This window comes from Phymastichus coffea, unplaced genomic scaffold (assembly GCF_024137745.1).
Source record: "Phymastichus coffea isolate CEN01 unplaced genomic scaffold, Cenicafe_Pcof_1.1 PCOF00015, whole genome shotgun sequence".
NCBI classification, from domain to species: domain Eukaryota; kingdom Metazoa; phylum Arthropoda; class Insecta; order Hymenoptera; family Eulophidae; genus Phymastichus; species Phymastichus coffea.
Genome location: NW_026706826.1, coordinates 4559055 through 4576304, shown reverse-complemented (window position 1 = coordinate 4576304; position 17250 = coordinate 4559055). Strand labels below are relative to the sequence as shown.

General features: G+C 31.7%; 1 protein-coding gene across 6 annotated transcripts in view; it reads right to left on the bottom strand.

The window, feature by feature from the left end:
- The window catches only part of LOC131675031 (protein lingerer), a 796131-nt gene that overhangs the window by 483894 nt on the left and 294987 nt on the right, over positions 1-17250 (bottom strand). For all 6 annotated transcript variants that reach the window (XM_058953839.1, XM_058953842.1, XM_058953845.1 and 3 more), the window contains one exon: positions 2287-2601. In XM_058953839.1, the coding sequence (XP_058809822.1) occupies positions 2287-2601 (315 nt within the window). The remainder of the gene's footprint in view (positions 1-2286; positions 2602-17250) is intronic.

The window sequence follows — 17250 nt, the reverse complement described above, 5'->3', positions numbered from 1 at the left end:
TATTTTTCTTTATTACGAATTAACTTTACGTTTAAAAAATAATAACTATTATTATTACACTTTTATACACAGCTATATGTATTACAATGCAAATAATTAAAAAAAAACTGATACTATAACTGTTATTATTAATTTCAAAATAAAAAAATAGTTAATAATTATTTATAATTTATTTTAGTCGGAAATCTTATATTTATAAGCTGTTATTAATTTTTTTTATCTTTTTTGTATTTATAATGAAAAGAAAATAATTATTACATAAAATTTGTAATACTTGGGACATATTGTTATGCAACATGAATGTTATTCAAGAAATACATTTATTTTTCGCTATTTATGTGAGGTTAGTCCGCATTTGGTTCGGTAAGGTGGTTTATAAGGGTCGGGGTTAGATAGGTTAGGGGTAGGTGGATAAGAGGTATGTGATTCAGCTGGGATAACTCGCTTATGGTGTAAAATTCAATTATTTCAAGAAATAACAAACGACTAAAGTTGCTTTTCCCAGGATTAGGTGGGTTAGCCTGCATGTGGTTCGGTAAGGGTGGTTTATGGGGGTTTGGTGGGTTAGAGGCAGGTCGGTTAGTTGAGGTAGCTCGCTCATGCATAGGATTAAATTATTTCAAGAAATAACAAACGACTAAACTTGTTTATCCCAAGGTAAGGTGGATTAACCTGCTGATAGTTTGACGGGGGTGGTTTCTAGGAGGTGAAACACCTCTTAAACATTTTTTTTTTTAAATCCGGTAACATGTCAATTTAATTTTGGTATTTTCTCATTATCAGTGCGATTTTTAAATCACTCGAGCTAATTTACTATATTACATGTCGTAAAACAGTACAAAAAATAGCGTATTTACCCCTATTAAAAAGGGGGTTGCAACCCTTCGGTATAAATGTTATGTTCTTAAAAGCGCTTTTTTATAAGAAATTTTTTAACGTTGAGTTTACAGAAAAATATTCATTGGATACTGAGAAATATTAAAAAAACTGATTTTAGGGGCTGATTTTCAGGGTGGATTTCACCCCTTAAAAGCCCTTATGGGCAGATAAAAAAGACAATTATCTAATTTTTTTCAAGTACTACAACATATCCCAAAATCATTTAAATCAGTAAGGTCGGTTGGGGTGGTTCCCTTGTAAGAAAAGGCTTTTATTTGAAATCTTAGAAAATAAGTTATGGACAGGTTTAAAGAAACCTTTGAAATAAATCTACCAGATAGAGCCCTCATAATCATCGACTTGATCAAGTATCCAAAAATTTTAAAGATATAACATTTGCATTTTGCACAAGGATAAGATTTATTGATAATAAATTATTACACATCATTTGGATCCTTTTGAGTATAATATTATATTTCATAATATTTTGGCCAGCCTTTCGAGGATTTAATTTATCATCCTTTTCAAAATATTAATTGATGTAAAATTGTTTAAAAAAACACATGTAAGTAGTAAGTTCATAAACTTTTGAAAAAAACACTATTATAATTGTCACCAGATAGCGCCGCGACAAAAACTCAGAGAAATTTCTAGACTTGTAAAAATATTATAAGAGAAGATTATCTAAGGCTGCTTATTTCATATAAGAGAGAAGATCCTATGAATAGAACTCTCAGACGATCATAAAGAAAAGAAATATAGCAAGGTTAACCACTGAATAAAAGAAAATTATCTTGGGTAAAAACAGAGTTTATTTCACTTGCGTTGCTAAAGAAAGCTGGGACAAGAATTAGTCCATCTGCCGGAACGACAAACAAATTTATGCGTATAGGAGTGGCCTTTTTTTACGATGGGTTGCCTTTACAACGCTATCCTTTCGCAAATTTATACAAGTTTTGAATAAGCTACAACACCAAATCAAGCACGTGAAGTTAAAAGTTTATAAAAAATTGAAATTTGAAATGCAGAATTTCATAATATCAATCGTTTGTCATAGAGCAATCACATTACAAAGATATATCACTAAATAGAGGAAAGTTTACAACAGAATCATATGAATTTTTTACATAATAAAATAGTTTATGGTGTATATTATCAAAATTTTGGCAATAATTGAATAATAAATGCTTAAAAAGACTTTTAGGATTTGAATTTTTTAATAATCCTTTAACTTAATATAGATATATTGAAGTAGAATCAAGCGTGAAAAAATTAAATTCTTACTCATATTTCCGCAACTTGTGATACATTTTCTTTGAATTCATCTCTTTTATTTAGTTATGTCTCATTTTTCAACAATATTGAAAATCTAAAAAATATTGATGAGTATTTATAAGTTATACTTACCATTTCTACCGTAGAATTCAGTTTTTGACTAGAAATTTGTGCAGGCTCGAGTTGGTTATTTGGGTTAACAACATTTTTCGACGTTATTGTTGTACATTCTGTATGGGACGAATTTGCATTGCATTCAGAAGATACATATTTATCTTGATTCGAACTATCATTAATGTTAGCATCACTTCCAAATTCTAAAGCTCCAAATTGTACATCTAAATAATTGATGCTTGCATTTAAAGCATCATCCGGCATTTCTACTGCAGATGAAGGAATTTTAGAAGGAGGTGGTACTCGAGATCTTTGCTTGCCTTGCTTCTGTGTCTGTAATAGAGTATAAATATTATCTTACCAAATATATGTATAGAATATCATAAAATTATTCAGAATCATGAATGTTGCTAGTGTAAATTATATATAAAAATGCCTTATATGTAATATAATTTTTGTTATATATAAATTTATTATAAAAAATGAAATACAATGAAAAATGGTATGCATCATAATTTTTTGCAGAACTGAACGTGTTGTTTGTACGCAAATTAACTAAAATAACAAAAATATAACAAAGAAAAACTTTCTCGTTTCTCCTTTCTCTATGAAATTTTTTGTAAATTTTAGTAGCTATATGTTGATGTTGGAAACTACACAGCGTATTATTCAAATTCTGCATGACTATGTTATTTTTGGTAGTCTTTCTGGAGATTAAATTCAGCAGTTAAGATGCAACAATTCACTTTAACAGCTTCCAATAGGAAAAATTCTCTAATAAAATGTAGGATTGTTAGTTTTTAATTTTCTGCGTAGGTTTTTAAGAAATTTATTTTGTACTTTTGGATATTATTTATAACATTATTATAAGCCCCAACTAAGATATGTAAGCCGTAAGTCGCATTGCCCTAAAATAGTACATTTGAGCCTTTAATCCATAATTACTCCAAGATATTTGTTAGAATATACCCTACTTAGTGGCTTATTCTTCATATAAATGTTTAGTTCATTTGGAACACTACAATAATAAGAACCGAAAGCCTGTTTTATTTATAAATTACTGTTTTATTTATAAAATCTTGGAGCAGTGAGTGATGAACACGGGGAAAGATTTCATCAAGAAATAGCAGAATTAGAAAAGAGGTAAAAATCTACAAAAAGTGCGAATATGTTAGCCGATTACTGTTGGTTAGTTTTATCTGAAAATTGTACAGATCACAAAAGAAAGGTAATCAGAAAAAGTTTTCCAATATCCGATACACACGAAGAATAAGTAAAAGAGCCAGTAAAAATTATTTATTTATTTATTTATTTATTTATTTATTTATGTCCAGAGTAAATATACATTAATAATAATTAATAATATACAAATACATTACATTACATGTAATCCAGCAGAGGAATTTCTTCCTGTACGCTGGTCTGGCATGTTTAATAAATTAATACTAATACTTAAAACTAATTAATAATTTGTATGAAGATATTCTTGATTTGTTGTTCTAATCCCATGTTCTATTTAGCATCTGTCTGGCTGTAGTGAAATATCCTGTAGTTGCATTCTTGGTTCTTCTGTAGATGACACATTCTATGCTTGTTAATCTTGCTGGACATGTTAGTCCTACTGCGCAAGTTTCTCTATAGTGTGGAAAAATTTCTTTGTGTTGTCTGCTCGAGACACATTTGCAAGTTGAGGTGAACACTATGTCATCGACAACTACAATGTCTAGGTGTTGTGGTTGATATTCTAGAGGTGATGCTGAATTCCTAAAAATTTGTGTTCCTTGAACACCTCTGTCAAAGTTTAACAGGGCTTTATTGTTGCCTAGATAGTTTATGTCTCCATAGGTCATTCTGATACAATTTGGTTGTTCTATCAGTTTTCCAGGGGCTGGCATCGGTTTTCTTGACAGTGCTCTATAGTTATTTTCATTAGCCATCTCATCAATGGCATCGAAAACTGTTTCTATGGACATTTTGTTATTACTGTTTATGTTATGTTCTTCGAGTGTGGACTTGGTAAATTTTATTCTGTTAATTTGTGTAGCTGTCGTTGTTTTCATATTATTCAAGAGGCTGTTAGCTAGCTTTGTGATCCTGTTGATGTCTTGTGTTGATCCTTTCAGCATTTTTTCATAGTTATACTGAGTGATTCTTTTGTGTGATCTTTTATGAGATAAATTGCAATTGTTATTTGCACAAATAAATGTTCTAATATCTAGTATTAATTTGTTGTGGTCTACTGCATCCTCATGGACTTCCGATGTCGAATACAGAGTACCATAGAGATCAATTAATTGTTTTATATTTTTGCAGTTTAATCTATTTGCCATATTGGGTTTCCTTTGATCCATTTTTTAAGTTTGTTTTTCCTAGTTGTCGTGCTGCTAATTGTTTTCAAGTCATTAGGTAGTTTATTGTATAACATAATTGCTCTTACATAACTGTTTTTTATGCTGATAGTTAGTGTTTTTTTTGGGTGTTGGATTGAGGCGAATCTTGTTTTTCTTTCTTTTCCAATATATTTGTCCTTAAAAGTATCGTAGTGGAATAGTAGAGATTCCAATGAAAAGCATTGATCTAAGTTAAGTGGATATTCATGTGTCACGAACTGGTTTTTATAGATTATTTTTAGTAGTCTGTTTTGTAAGTTTTGTATTACTTTAATTCGACCTGTGTACGCTCCTCCCCATGCTATAATTCCATAGGTCATTATGCTGTGAAAGAGTGCGTAGTAGATCATTTTTAATGTACTAGTATTCATTATTTTTGAAAGCTTATATAGGACAAATGTTAGATATTTTGTTTTTTGGTAAAGGATTTGTAGATGTAAATCCCATTTCATATTACTGTCAAAAGTAACTCCAAGATATTTTGTGTTTTCAACTCGGTGTATTGGATGTCCTAAGATTTCAATTTGCAGGTTTTTTGGCGTACTGTCATGATAATTTCCAAATTCCATGTACGTTGTCTTGTCTATATTCAAAGATAGTTTATTAAGAGCAAGCCAAATTCCCACTATTTTTAGATAACTGTTCATATTAGTTTCAGCTTCTTTCCAATTCTTACCTTTTGCTATGATTGCTGTATCGTCTGCAAAATGTAGTATGGATTTTTCTGGTAGAATCGTTAGTAGATCATTTATGTATAGTAGGAAAAGTAGCGGACCCAGTATAGTTCCTTGAGGAACACCTATTTTTACTATTTGTTTATCGCTACTTGCATTATTTACCTTCACACATTGTTTTCTATTTGTTAGGTAGCTTTTGATGAGGTTATAGGCACTACCCCTAATACCATAGTTGTACAATTTTTGTAACAGTATCTTGTGGTCAACTGTGTCGAAGGCTTTGGCAAGATCCAGAAAAGTTATTGTTATAGGTTTACTTGCATCTAATTGTTCATAAATGTTGTTTGAAATATAATTTAGTGCATGTTTTGTGCTTCTGTTTTTTCGAAAGCCAAATTGATTTGTGGAAAGCAAATTACAGTTGTCAATGAAAGATTGAATTCTTCTATGTATTATTTTTTCAAAGATTTTAGTTATGTTGGAGATTAGAGAAATAGGTCTGTAGTTATTTGCTAAATGTTTTTCTTTTGATTTGTGGATTGGTATAATATCCGCTTCTTTTAAAGCATCAGGCCAAGTTTCATTAATAATGCACTTATTTATAGCAAGTGCAAGTGGTTCAGATACGTAGTGGATTAATGATTTTAATAATAATGAATTAATTCCATCAACTCCTCCTTTTTTGTTTTTTAGTCTGCTAATTATTTTTTTTACTTCTTGTTCATTTGTAAAATTTAAAAATATTGTTTTCGGGTTTATTTTTGGGAGGTTGAGCGTTGCATTTTGCGGTTGTATTATATTATTGCTAAGTTCCGTTCCGATTTCACAAAAAAATGTGTTCATTTTATTTGCAATTTCTTCTGGATTGGTGATTATATTATTTTTGTCCGTGATGTAATCAATAATTTTGTTATTCTGAGTATTTCTCCCTAGTTTGTTGTTGACAACTGACCATAATTTCTTAGGATCATGTTGCACCATTTCCATGATTTTTTTATCGTAATTTTCTTTTGCTATTGTAATTATCTTATCTAAAATTTTGATAAAATTTTAATAGTTATTTTTTTTTGTTGTATCGTGAGGATTATATTTCCATTCAAGATATAGGTTTTCTTTAGTTTTACATGAGTTTATTATGCCTTTGGTGATCCATTTTTTTCTTGGCTTCAAGCTATTAATAGTTTTGTTAGTGACATTTTTCTTTTCTGCCTGTTTAAGGCAATATTGTATTTTCATGATTAAGTTATTGATAGATTGATTTGTATCATTAGTTTCACTATTTTCATTCCAGTTTATAGTTTGAGCTATATGTTGAAGTTTTCGGTAATTAATTTGTTTTTTATTATATGAGTGATTTATGCTTTTTGTTTGGTTCTGCAACGCCATTATTAGTGGATAATGGTCATTGAACGGGGTGTTGACGTTGAAAGTTTTGTATATGTTATTTTCCATTTTTATAAAGAAATTATCTATGCATGTTCCACTGTTGTTGTTGTCCAGCGAAGGTCTGGTAATCGTATTAAATCCTGGATGGTGTCCTTTTTCCATTAACATTTGCAAGAATTCTTGATCCCAAGGATCTTGGCTTAAAATGTCGCAGTTGAAATCACCTATTAGTATTGAATTTTTTTTCTTTATGTGTTGAGTTATGTATGTTTTGATCGATTGTATGAATTGTAGTTTGTGTAGGTCATGTGATCTGTATATAGCTGCTAACAGTATAGTTTTTTCATTTTCTAACTGTATTGTAGTTTGCAAAATTTTTAAATTTTGTATTTGAATTATTTCTGTTGATTCAATTATGTCGTCTCTGATATAGGTCACCACGCCATCAGCCTTATTAATACTACTGTTGTTATAGTACATATTGTATCCTTCAATATTGAAGACTAGGAAATGTTGTAAATTCCATGTTTCAGTATATATTATAACACTTGGTTTTTTTTGTAGGTTGTTTATAAATGTTAGAAGTTTGGTGTAATTGGCATTCAAACTTCTGATATTGACACAGATAATAATTTCCTTTTCTGTTATTATGTGCTCATTTAATTCGTCAGTGTTATTAATAATAATTTCGTTGCTAATATTTTCATCGATGGGATGCATTTTTATTTGTATTTCGTATTATTGTTACCATGTAAGTTGAGCGAGGATATGGAGGCTAATGACGCTAATGATGCGCCGCTTGATAGAGCAGGACGCGCGTTAATTGTTGGTTTTTCTGCAGCCGGGCGTTCTATTTTTCCGAAGTAGCGTTGGTGCGTTGGCATTATCGGATAGTCTGTCATTTCAATGTATTTGTTTATTTTTGCTTTTAAAATTTCACAAGATTGGCTGTCAATTGCACTGCATTTAGTATCAAATTTAGTTTTGTATTTAGTATTGTGGTATGTGCAATTAGGACATGTTTGTGTTTTATTGTTGCATTGACTACCAGTGTGATTACCACCGCATTTGTAACACGTGGCTTCATTTTTACATCTGCTTCCACTATGTCCAAACCTAGCACAGTTATAACAAGGGCTTGTATTTATAATGTCATAGACTTTGCAGTTTTGGCAACCAACAAAAAGTCTGCTTTTATTCTCTCTAATGTGTTTGTACAAATTAGCTGATACCTCCATTATAACTGTCGTAGTTTGCAATTTCTCATTTGTGTATGTGTGTATTACTTTACCTTTGTCATCATAATTGTGGAAATTTCTTTGGTTTATATCTGACTCAATGTCTCGCATATTTTGTGTGAAAGATTTGCTGATGCCAGTAACTTTAACTGTTAGTTTCCTAATTTGCTCTTTTTCAATTTTAGCAAACGTGTGTATTTTTTTGTGTAATGTTTTTTCTATAGTGTTAATACTCTTTTCATTTATGCAGTTAATTATGACAGTATCGTTATTTACTGTTTTAATTTTTTTTGTTTGTATTGTTTTATCTTTGATCAGATAATGAGCTATGGTTTTTTCTAAATTAGTGGTATCATTTTTATTAGTTCGTTTGATAATAAGTCTTGGTACCTTTTTTGGCTTAGGCTTTGGTAAACTCAATGTTTCTGCATATGAATTTTTAAATATGTTATTTGGTTTATTTTTCTTTTCTTTTGTTAATAACTCATTCCTATTTTGCTTTTCTTTGACGAGTAATTCATTTAGTAATTCATTTTTTTCCTTTGTTTCTTTGTAGAGTTCTTTCAATAAGTTATTTTCAGCTTTTAGTTGTAGTATTTCATCTAATTCACTTACTTGTGTTAAATCCATATGTTCATCGTTTTCATTCATTATTTATTTCTCATGCACGAGCTCATTTAGTATTTCTTGTTTTATTTCCTCTCTACTTACAAGTTTGAATTGTGCTATGAAACCGCTTGCTTGTTCACTCAAGTTACCATATGGTAAGTTTGAGGTTAGTGCAAAATTTGGATGTTCCTGGCATATTATGAATGAATTATTTATCAATTTAATTGCATTTCCTGCATTTATTTTTGCCACAATTTCACTTGTATGATAAAAGTTTCCACACATTAAACACACAACTGCACCTACTTTTGTATTCGGATGACATTTGTATTGTTTTTGTAGTGATGCGTCGGGCGGTTGTGCTTCCGCACCGCTTGACGGCGACATCAGGAACGAATGAACAAGATTGTATACAAGGTGTCCCATTTTAAAGGAACCACGCCGAAATTTTCGACGGTTGGCGTTGTACAAAAAAATTGTTCAGACAACAGTTGTTTGGGACAATGGGGGCAACCTTTCTGTGAAATCCGATTTGACCTTGAGATTCATTTTCAAAGTCATTTGAAGGTCAGTCATTTTTTGAATAGGAACCCATATTTTTGATCCCAGATTCGGAAAGAGCGGAAAATTCTACGTTCAGATAACGTATTATATGTGGGGTACGGTTAACCCCCTCCCCCACCCTGTAAGGTCATGTAGGAGTCAAATTTATGATTTTCTTCATCTATGCAGGGATGATCGGGCAAGAGTAAGGTTAATTGTAATAACCCAATAACTCGATAACCCAATAACTCGATAACCCAAATAACCCAATAATCCAATAACCCGATAACCCCAATAATTCAATAACCCCAATATCCCAAAACAATTATAGGGTCAAACAACAGTGACCGTGAGCTTAAACTTCAGGTTGATTTTCAAAGTCGACTTCATGTATTCAAAGCCTTCATGAGAAGTGTCATTTTCCATTTTGTAGGATAACATATTATTTCCATTCTTTTTTCTGGTGTGATTCCGGACAAGCCTACAAATTTTCAACTAAATTGTTTAATAACACTTTTTTAGTATTGTTTATGACAATAGTGATTCGCGAACAGTCCTTCTCAAGATAGTTCAAGTGTAATTTTCTTAGTCGACTTAAAAGGAGGGAATATGCCGGATTATTCGAGAAACGAAATTGCTGATATTCTGTTGTTCTCGGGGCATGTCAAGGCCGATTTCGTGCTGCGGCAAGGTATTACCCGCAGCACTCGGCTAGGTAATCAATACCTTGCCTTCATTGGCTGGGTAATCGATACCTTACCTTCATTGGCTGGGTAATCAATACCTTGCCTTCACTGGGTAATCAATATCTTATTAACCTCACCCTTGCCCCGGTGGGATGGATGGGTGAACCGCTCGCCCAACATATTACTTTATCTAAACGTAGAATTTCCCGCTTTTTTCGAATCTGAGATAAAAAATGGGGGTCCTTATTCAAAATATCTCTTGGTTATTGGGTTATTGGGGTTATTGGGGTTATCGAGTTATTAGGGATTGGAGCTATTGGGTTATTACAATTAACTTTACCCTTGCCCGATCATTCCTGTGCATAGATGAAGAAAATTATACATTTGACCCCTACATGACCTTAGGCGAGGGGGGGGGGGTGTAACCGCACCCTACACATAATACGTTATCTGAACGTAGAATTTTCCGCTCTTTCCGAATCCGGGATCAAAAATATGGGTTCCTATTCAAAAAATGACGTTGACCTTCAAATGACCTTGAAAATGAATCTCAAGGTCAAATCGGATTTCACAGAAAGGTTGCCCCCATTGTCCCAAACAACTGTTGTCTGAATAATTTTTTTGTACAACGCCAACCTTCGAAAATTTCGGGGTGGTTCCTTTAAAATGGGACTCATACATTGTATAATACTATAAAAACTTGAAATGATAAATCTAAAGCATTGTAATATGAATTTGAGAAATTTAAATTGAATAAGTTTGAAAAATTAAATCAAAATTTTGACCGATTCTATCTCAAATCATGTAGGCGAAAGGTGTGATGATTCCGATAGATTCGAAATTCAAGTATGTTATTCTATTTACAAAATAAGAATAAACGTATTTTTTAATTTTTTTATTTCATGAAAATTGCGCTCCTGCTACGAATTCTCATGGAACTTGAGAGATTCGCAAAATCTATGCAGTTTTTTTTGAGATTGCTGTATTTTCGTCTTTTTTCGACATAGAAAACTGGGGTTAACGGTTTATTGTCGAGATTTTTTACTCCACACGATTACATAATCAAAATAAAAAAATGTTTAAAATGGTAGGAAAAACGAAGTTTTTCCAAAAAATTTCAAATCTTATTTTCTCGAAAACTAGTAATTAAGATTTGTAAAAACCAGTAATTAAGATTTGTATCTAACTAACGACGTTTTGACCTTTGGGGTTTGTGTCTCTTCATTCCAGTTGGTTTTCTCGTTTCAATTTTTGTACTTGCCTATACTTTAGGATTTATTTTTTTTCTGTATATTGTAAATAAAAATATTCTAAAATGTAGTTAATATTAGAATAAAATTGCAGTTTATTTTAAAAAATGAAAAAAAATTGGTTTTATAATATATGCATCCGAACGCTATCAGGCTGTTAGCAACTAACAAAATCAGGATCGTATTTAAAATGTAAGGGTTTTCTATCATGTTTTTGTTTTGTATTGAAAGCTATAGACCGCGAATACAATGCTTCTCGGTTTATTGCTCACTTTGCTATTCGTAAGCTAGATTTGATTTTCGTACGATTTCCGGAAAAATCAGTTTACTTGAATCTGCGATAACTCAAGCTACAACGGATCGAATTCATTGAGCGACATTTCATTTTAAAGGCTAGAAAAATTGCTTTCCAATAAGCAGTTGCACGTTAAAAAATTCGTTATAGATGACGAGATATAGCTCATTGAAAGTGAAGTCGATAAAATCGACTTTTTTCATGTTTCAATGCATTTTTAAGGTCTTAAACTCATTGCTAGCTCAATTCAGACGACGGATTTGGAATCTACGGCAAAAATTACGTAGGAAAACTTATATCCGGAAGTTTAAAAATTTTGATCGTAGATATTATATAAGCGATAAGAAAGAAAATTTGAATTTTCGAAAAATCGAATTTTCGCGATTTAAAAAAAAACCTGACGAGCTGGGACAAAACGGAGGTCATTTTCGAATTCTACGGCTCAAAATACATAAACATATTATATTCCCATCAATGAGACATTTAGGTCCTCGAATTTTGTTGTTCAGTGTTACTGATTTACCACGGCTTAGCGTTATCCAAAGCATACCATATGGAAGTTGCACGGTCGGATTTATGTTTCTTTTGTGCTTACGCACATGTGTTAAATTCTTCGTAAAAAATAAGACTCTGTGGTATGTCAGTTTCACAGTATTTAACGACTCCAAATTCATTTTACGAAGGGTGTGTGTCAGTGTCGTGTAAGCAATTTTTAGAAGAAATGAGACCCCGTGGTTCATCAGCTCCACAGTACCTTACGACTCCAAACTCATTTTCTAAAGTGTATAATGTATATGTGTTCAGTATCGAGTGTTCTCGCCTTTACTCCTAATTACAGTTTGCAACCTTTTTCGCATATTCGGAATGCAATTTTGGATCATCCGTTGAGGGATCTAACGCCAAACTCTTATCAGAGCGTTCTCTAATTCTGCTAAATTATTCAGATGGGGATAATTTTGACGCAATCGGCGGCCCAATATGTCCCAGACGTGCTCTATGGGATTCAGATCAAGATTCATTGCAGGATGCCTCAACAATCTGATGTTGTTCTTCTGAAGGAATTGATGGGTAATATTTGCTGTGTGAAGCCTAGCATTATCTTGCATAAAAATAAATCCTCTCCTGTTTCGTGCTAACGGTAACACGTGAGGTTGCAAGATTCGGTCGATGTAATACCTAGCATTGAGAGTGTCTCGAACAATCACTAAAGGAGTACGAGAATCCCGTGAAATTGCAGCCCAAACCATCACCGATCCTCCACCGTAAGCAGCTATGGGACGAATAAAACGCTGCTGATAACGTTGACCTGTACGACGCCAAGCTCGAGGTCTTCGGTCGTTACCATGCATGCAAAACCGAGACTCATTAGAAAAAAAACGCTGTTCCAATTTCTCATTGACCAGTTCACATGGTTATGAGCGTACAGTAGACTGATATGTTAGAATTTGGTACTAGAAAAAATGGGACGAAAGAAACAAGACCTATTAACTTCGATGATACCGAAGAATTTGTTCAACATGTTCTTAACGAGCGTAATATGGTGGGTTATTATGTGATAAAAGTCGTGGTGGATAGAAACCAAGGACTTTTCAAAATATCTGAATCTTATTTTGTCAACAAAACTCTTCAGTAATAAATTAAAATTTATGAGTATGAGAGTAGTAAAGCGATAATTATAAAGAAATTGATCATGCTATGTATAGTATCAGATATTAAGAAAATTTACGACTGAGACTATATTATAAAAATTTTATTTTAATTAACTAAATTAAATAATCTTTTGTCAAATTCGTATATGACTTTAAGCTTCTGTTAATAATAAATTGGCAGAAAACTGTGATATCAACATATCCATGTCCCTACAGTTTTGTTAGATCAAAAGACTTGAGATAGAACAGTAAAATAGTAAGTAAAAAACTATAAATGAAAACTAGTATTATTAAAAAACCTTATCTGCGAGATAAGATTATCAAAAATTTGTTTCTTTTAAGCGTAGGAAATCATAGTCGAAAGAATGCTATAACACAGAGAATCGATCATTATTTGAAAAAAATGATGATGTGTATGTTATTGAAAAATGTATTATACCGGAGTTGTACATGATGCAAGGATTTGGGAACCATCTGTTTCGGAACGGTTTGTACCATTAGTTAATTGAGAGAAGGTCCATAGTAATGATCCATGAAACTAAATCCATTTTTAAAAGATATTATAGTAATATTTTTGAAAATAACATCTGTATGAAGTTACTACAAGTAGCTGATAAGATTTTTGATAAGGAAATTCACGAAAATTTTGGTCAATCAGCTCTTGTATTGTACGTAAGCACTTTCAATGCCATCGATAAATTAATGAATTTCTGTTTTCTGTCGAAATTATCAAAACCTACTGATGTAATTAATAATATTGTTAATCAATTATCGAGACCTTTATTGGCTTTAAAAACTTCAGAAGTCTAGAAAATACATGACCTACTATCGCAGTTAAAAAAATGTCTTGAACTTTTCGGTTTTGGTTTGTGATCTGAACAAGCTGGAGAGTCGATACATAAAGAATTTCTTAAATGTTAGGGAAAACGTAAGATCAACTTAATACTGCTTCTGTTTTACGTAACAAAGACTAAAGATACAACTGTTAAATTTTCATCGCTACTGTAACGGTCCTATCTATGAGCTATTTTCTTATTTCACTGAATCACTGCAACCCGCTACACTCATCAATCTGTTAACATCAATTAGCATATTAAACGGCGCCACCTCACAAATTCTATGATTGTCTTAGTACCAGAGTCAAATTTCATGACCATATAAGGAGCGTAACGTCACATACTTATAGATATAGATATAATAGTTTTTATTACTTTATTAAAATATGTTAATGAAGAGTAATTTTAACGAAACAAAGAATTTTTCATATAGATTTTAGGGCATAGATTTAGATTATCATAATTTTAATTGCGTTTAATTATTAAATTATATTGAATTTTAATATGCAAAGTGAATTTGTTTATTATATTGTAAATATTAATTAGTAGAATACTGCGGATACTCTAAATACATGATGAATATCTTAGAAATATGAGTAACAATTGGTTTCATTGATAACAGTTTAATTATTATTGTTATTAATAAATAAATAATTAATAATTTATTTAAACATAAAGTTGTATATAGATCGAAAGCGTTAATTTTGTACATAATAATGACAACTTTATAACTTATTAATCATAATTAATTAATCTAGTAATTACATTATAAGATTTTAGAAAAAACCGTTAAAATAAGAAAATTTATTATAATTCAAATGTTATTAACTAATTTGAGTATTTCTTTTTAGAAATTACTTCTACTATTGATAAACTATTAATTTGTGTAAAATTTTTTTATTGTTTTATTGTAAATATTACGTTATCACGTTAATTAACTTTATTAGTTAATAACTTTTGACGATACTTTTTGCGATAATTGTAAAGTATACTAAAATAATCTATATTTACTTCTATGAAGCTTATATGTTTTAAAAGTTCATTATTACTGTTTATTCTCTTGTAAATTTGAAAAATGATTTCTCATAATTGCGTAAATAACTCGAAAAGAGCTGTCCTGCGAAAATAGGCGGGAAAATCTGTGTATAAATACGCTGATTTTTGCACAGGCTAGCATTCACTCCTAGCCTTGCAAAGTGAACGCATGAGATTGAATAAACTTGGCTAACCCCTAAGTTCTTTCTCTCATAGCGATTAACTGAGCAAATCCTCTCTTTTCCTATTGTAATTCGTGCTCAACTCATAGAACACTTCGCGCTATGAGAAACTCGGACTGAATTACATCCTTTATAAGAAAGACTTGAGCTCTGCTTATGGGATAATTCGCACCATAATATTATTATTAATTATTATTATTAATATTATTATTAACCATATATATTATTTATTACTTTATTTCATAGTAATAATTAGAATCATATTGAAAACACACAAATTCATACTCATTAGCGCGACAGACCATGAGAATACGAACTATAATATAAATAATAAGTGATACGAACATCACACAAGATATTTAAAATTTTACTATTATGTTTTCCATAATTAATTTATCCATAGTAATTTAGTCAGTATTAAATCAGTTCATTCATTAAAGTTTAACATCATTTTTCAAAGCTAATTATCAAGGCATAATAATGTCGAATAAAATATATTTATACAAAAATTTTTCTACTAAGTACCTTTTATCACTATGTTGCGAGTCCTCAGGTTACTGAGAAAGGAAGGGCCCTTAGGATTTACTGCGAAAATAAGAATAATCAGTCGCAGACATGCGATAGGAATCGGTGAACCTGCAGGGGCTTATTTTAAAGGCTAAAGCAATACCTTTCATACTTCGCTGGTTTTTTATAAAAACCTTTCTAACTTTTGAAGAAGTCTGCAGATTTTTAAGAAATAAAATGGAATGGATACGTATTTACCTCTTCTTTAAAATGAGTGGAATGAAATTATTTTTTATCGCGCCGATCTAAAGTTACGCTGATTTCATTTTTTAAATCATTTTTTTTCCAATTTCATCTATCTTTGAATGTGGATACCGCAAAAAATAAAACTCCTTACAGAAAAAATGTGTTTTTTCAAAAAAATTAGTATTTAACTATTAAAATTTCATTTTGAAAAAAAAAAATTATTTTTAGTTAATAATTCATGACTTGAATTTTTAATTAATAACGAAAGTTTTTAATTTTTAATAAAATGAAAAAAAATTACGATATATAAATATATATATATACACACACCTAGTATTAAATTTATTGATTAATAAATAGGAAGTATTACGTTGAATATTAATACCGTATCGAGTGTATCGAATTTACTGGATAAATCAGATTTACTGTACTCATTCGACACACACACACACGCACGCGCGCGCGCGACTTAAGAACAATATTAATGCCAGAAAAAATAAATGCAACCTTTCTAATCGGACGCTCATTTCTAACTAACTACTATCGTCCTCGCTATTTCTTCGCACACTTTGTTTTCCACTCCCTCTCCTTCTCTCTCTCTAATTTACGTGTTTTTAATCGCTGCCTTAGTCCTCAGTAAACACGCTAACTGTAGCATGCTGTGGCAGCACGTCACAATAGTTCGCTTGATCTTTCTCATCCATTCTCGTCGAGGCGCTCACATGTGCTGCTGACCATAGCATCTTATCGCTATGCTCTCGGCTCCGGCGCGACGTAAGTGAACTTTTTGCAGGCAAATTCTCTCTCTCTCTCTCTCTCTCTCTCTTTCTTTATAAATTAGGCATAAAATAAGAAAAAAGAATGACCTAATCCTTATTCCAACTAATCTCCTAGATGAAATCAGTTTAAAATATAACCGGAATGAAATAACGTAATACGGCGAATAAAATTAATATCGTTTATGATTAGAAAATTACAGTCTTTTACGGGCAAAAAAGACTAACGCACGCGAATAGGATTTACAATGATTAACAATAATACGGGGAGAGAGAGATGGAGAGAGAGAATTCAATACTCTGCCGCGAAATCTAACGCTCGGCGCGAATACAAAAATAGTCGCGATAGACAAAATAATACCGTAAGTATTTTGTTGTGCAGAGAACGGGAGGTGCACCTACCGTGCGGTGCAATTATGGTGATCAGCCGTAATTGTTTTTATACCGAAATAAAAGGTGCTCCTGCGGAACCAGCTGTGCTGCTGCTTTTGATCACTCGCGCACGTATCCAAAATCTCAGAAAACTATTTTTTTATGGAAAACGGCGAAACACTGTGCAAAACTAATTTGCCGGTAATATTTCAAGTAACAGCTGAAACTTTGAACTCCCGCGCACCCCCTCTTTCTCTTAATCGTTCGCTCTTGTATCGCGAGTGTTACCGAATCGCGGATGGATC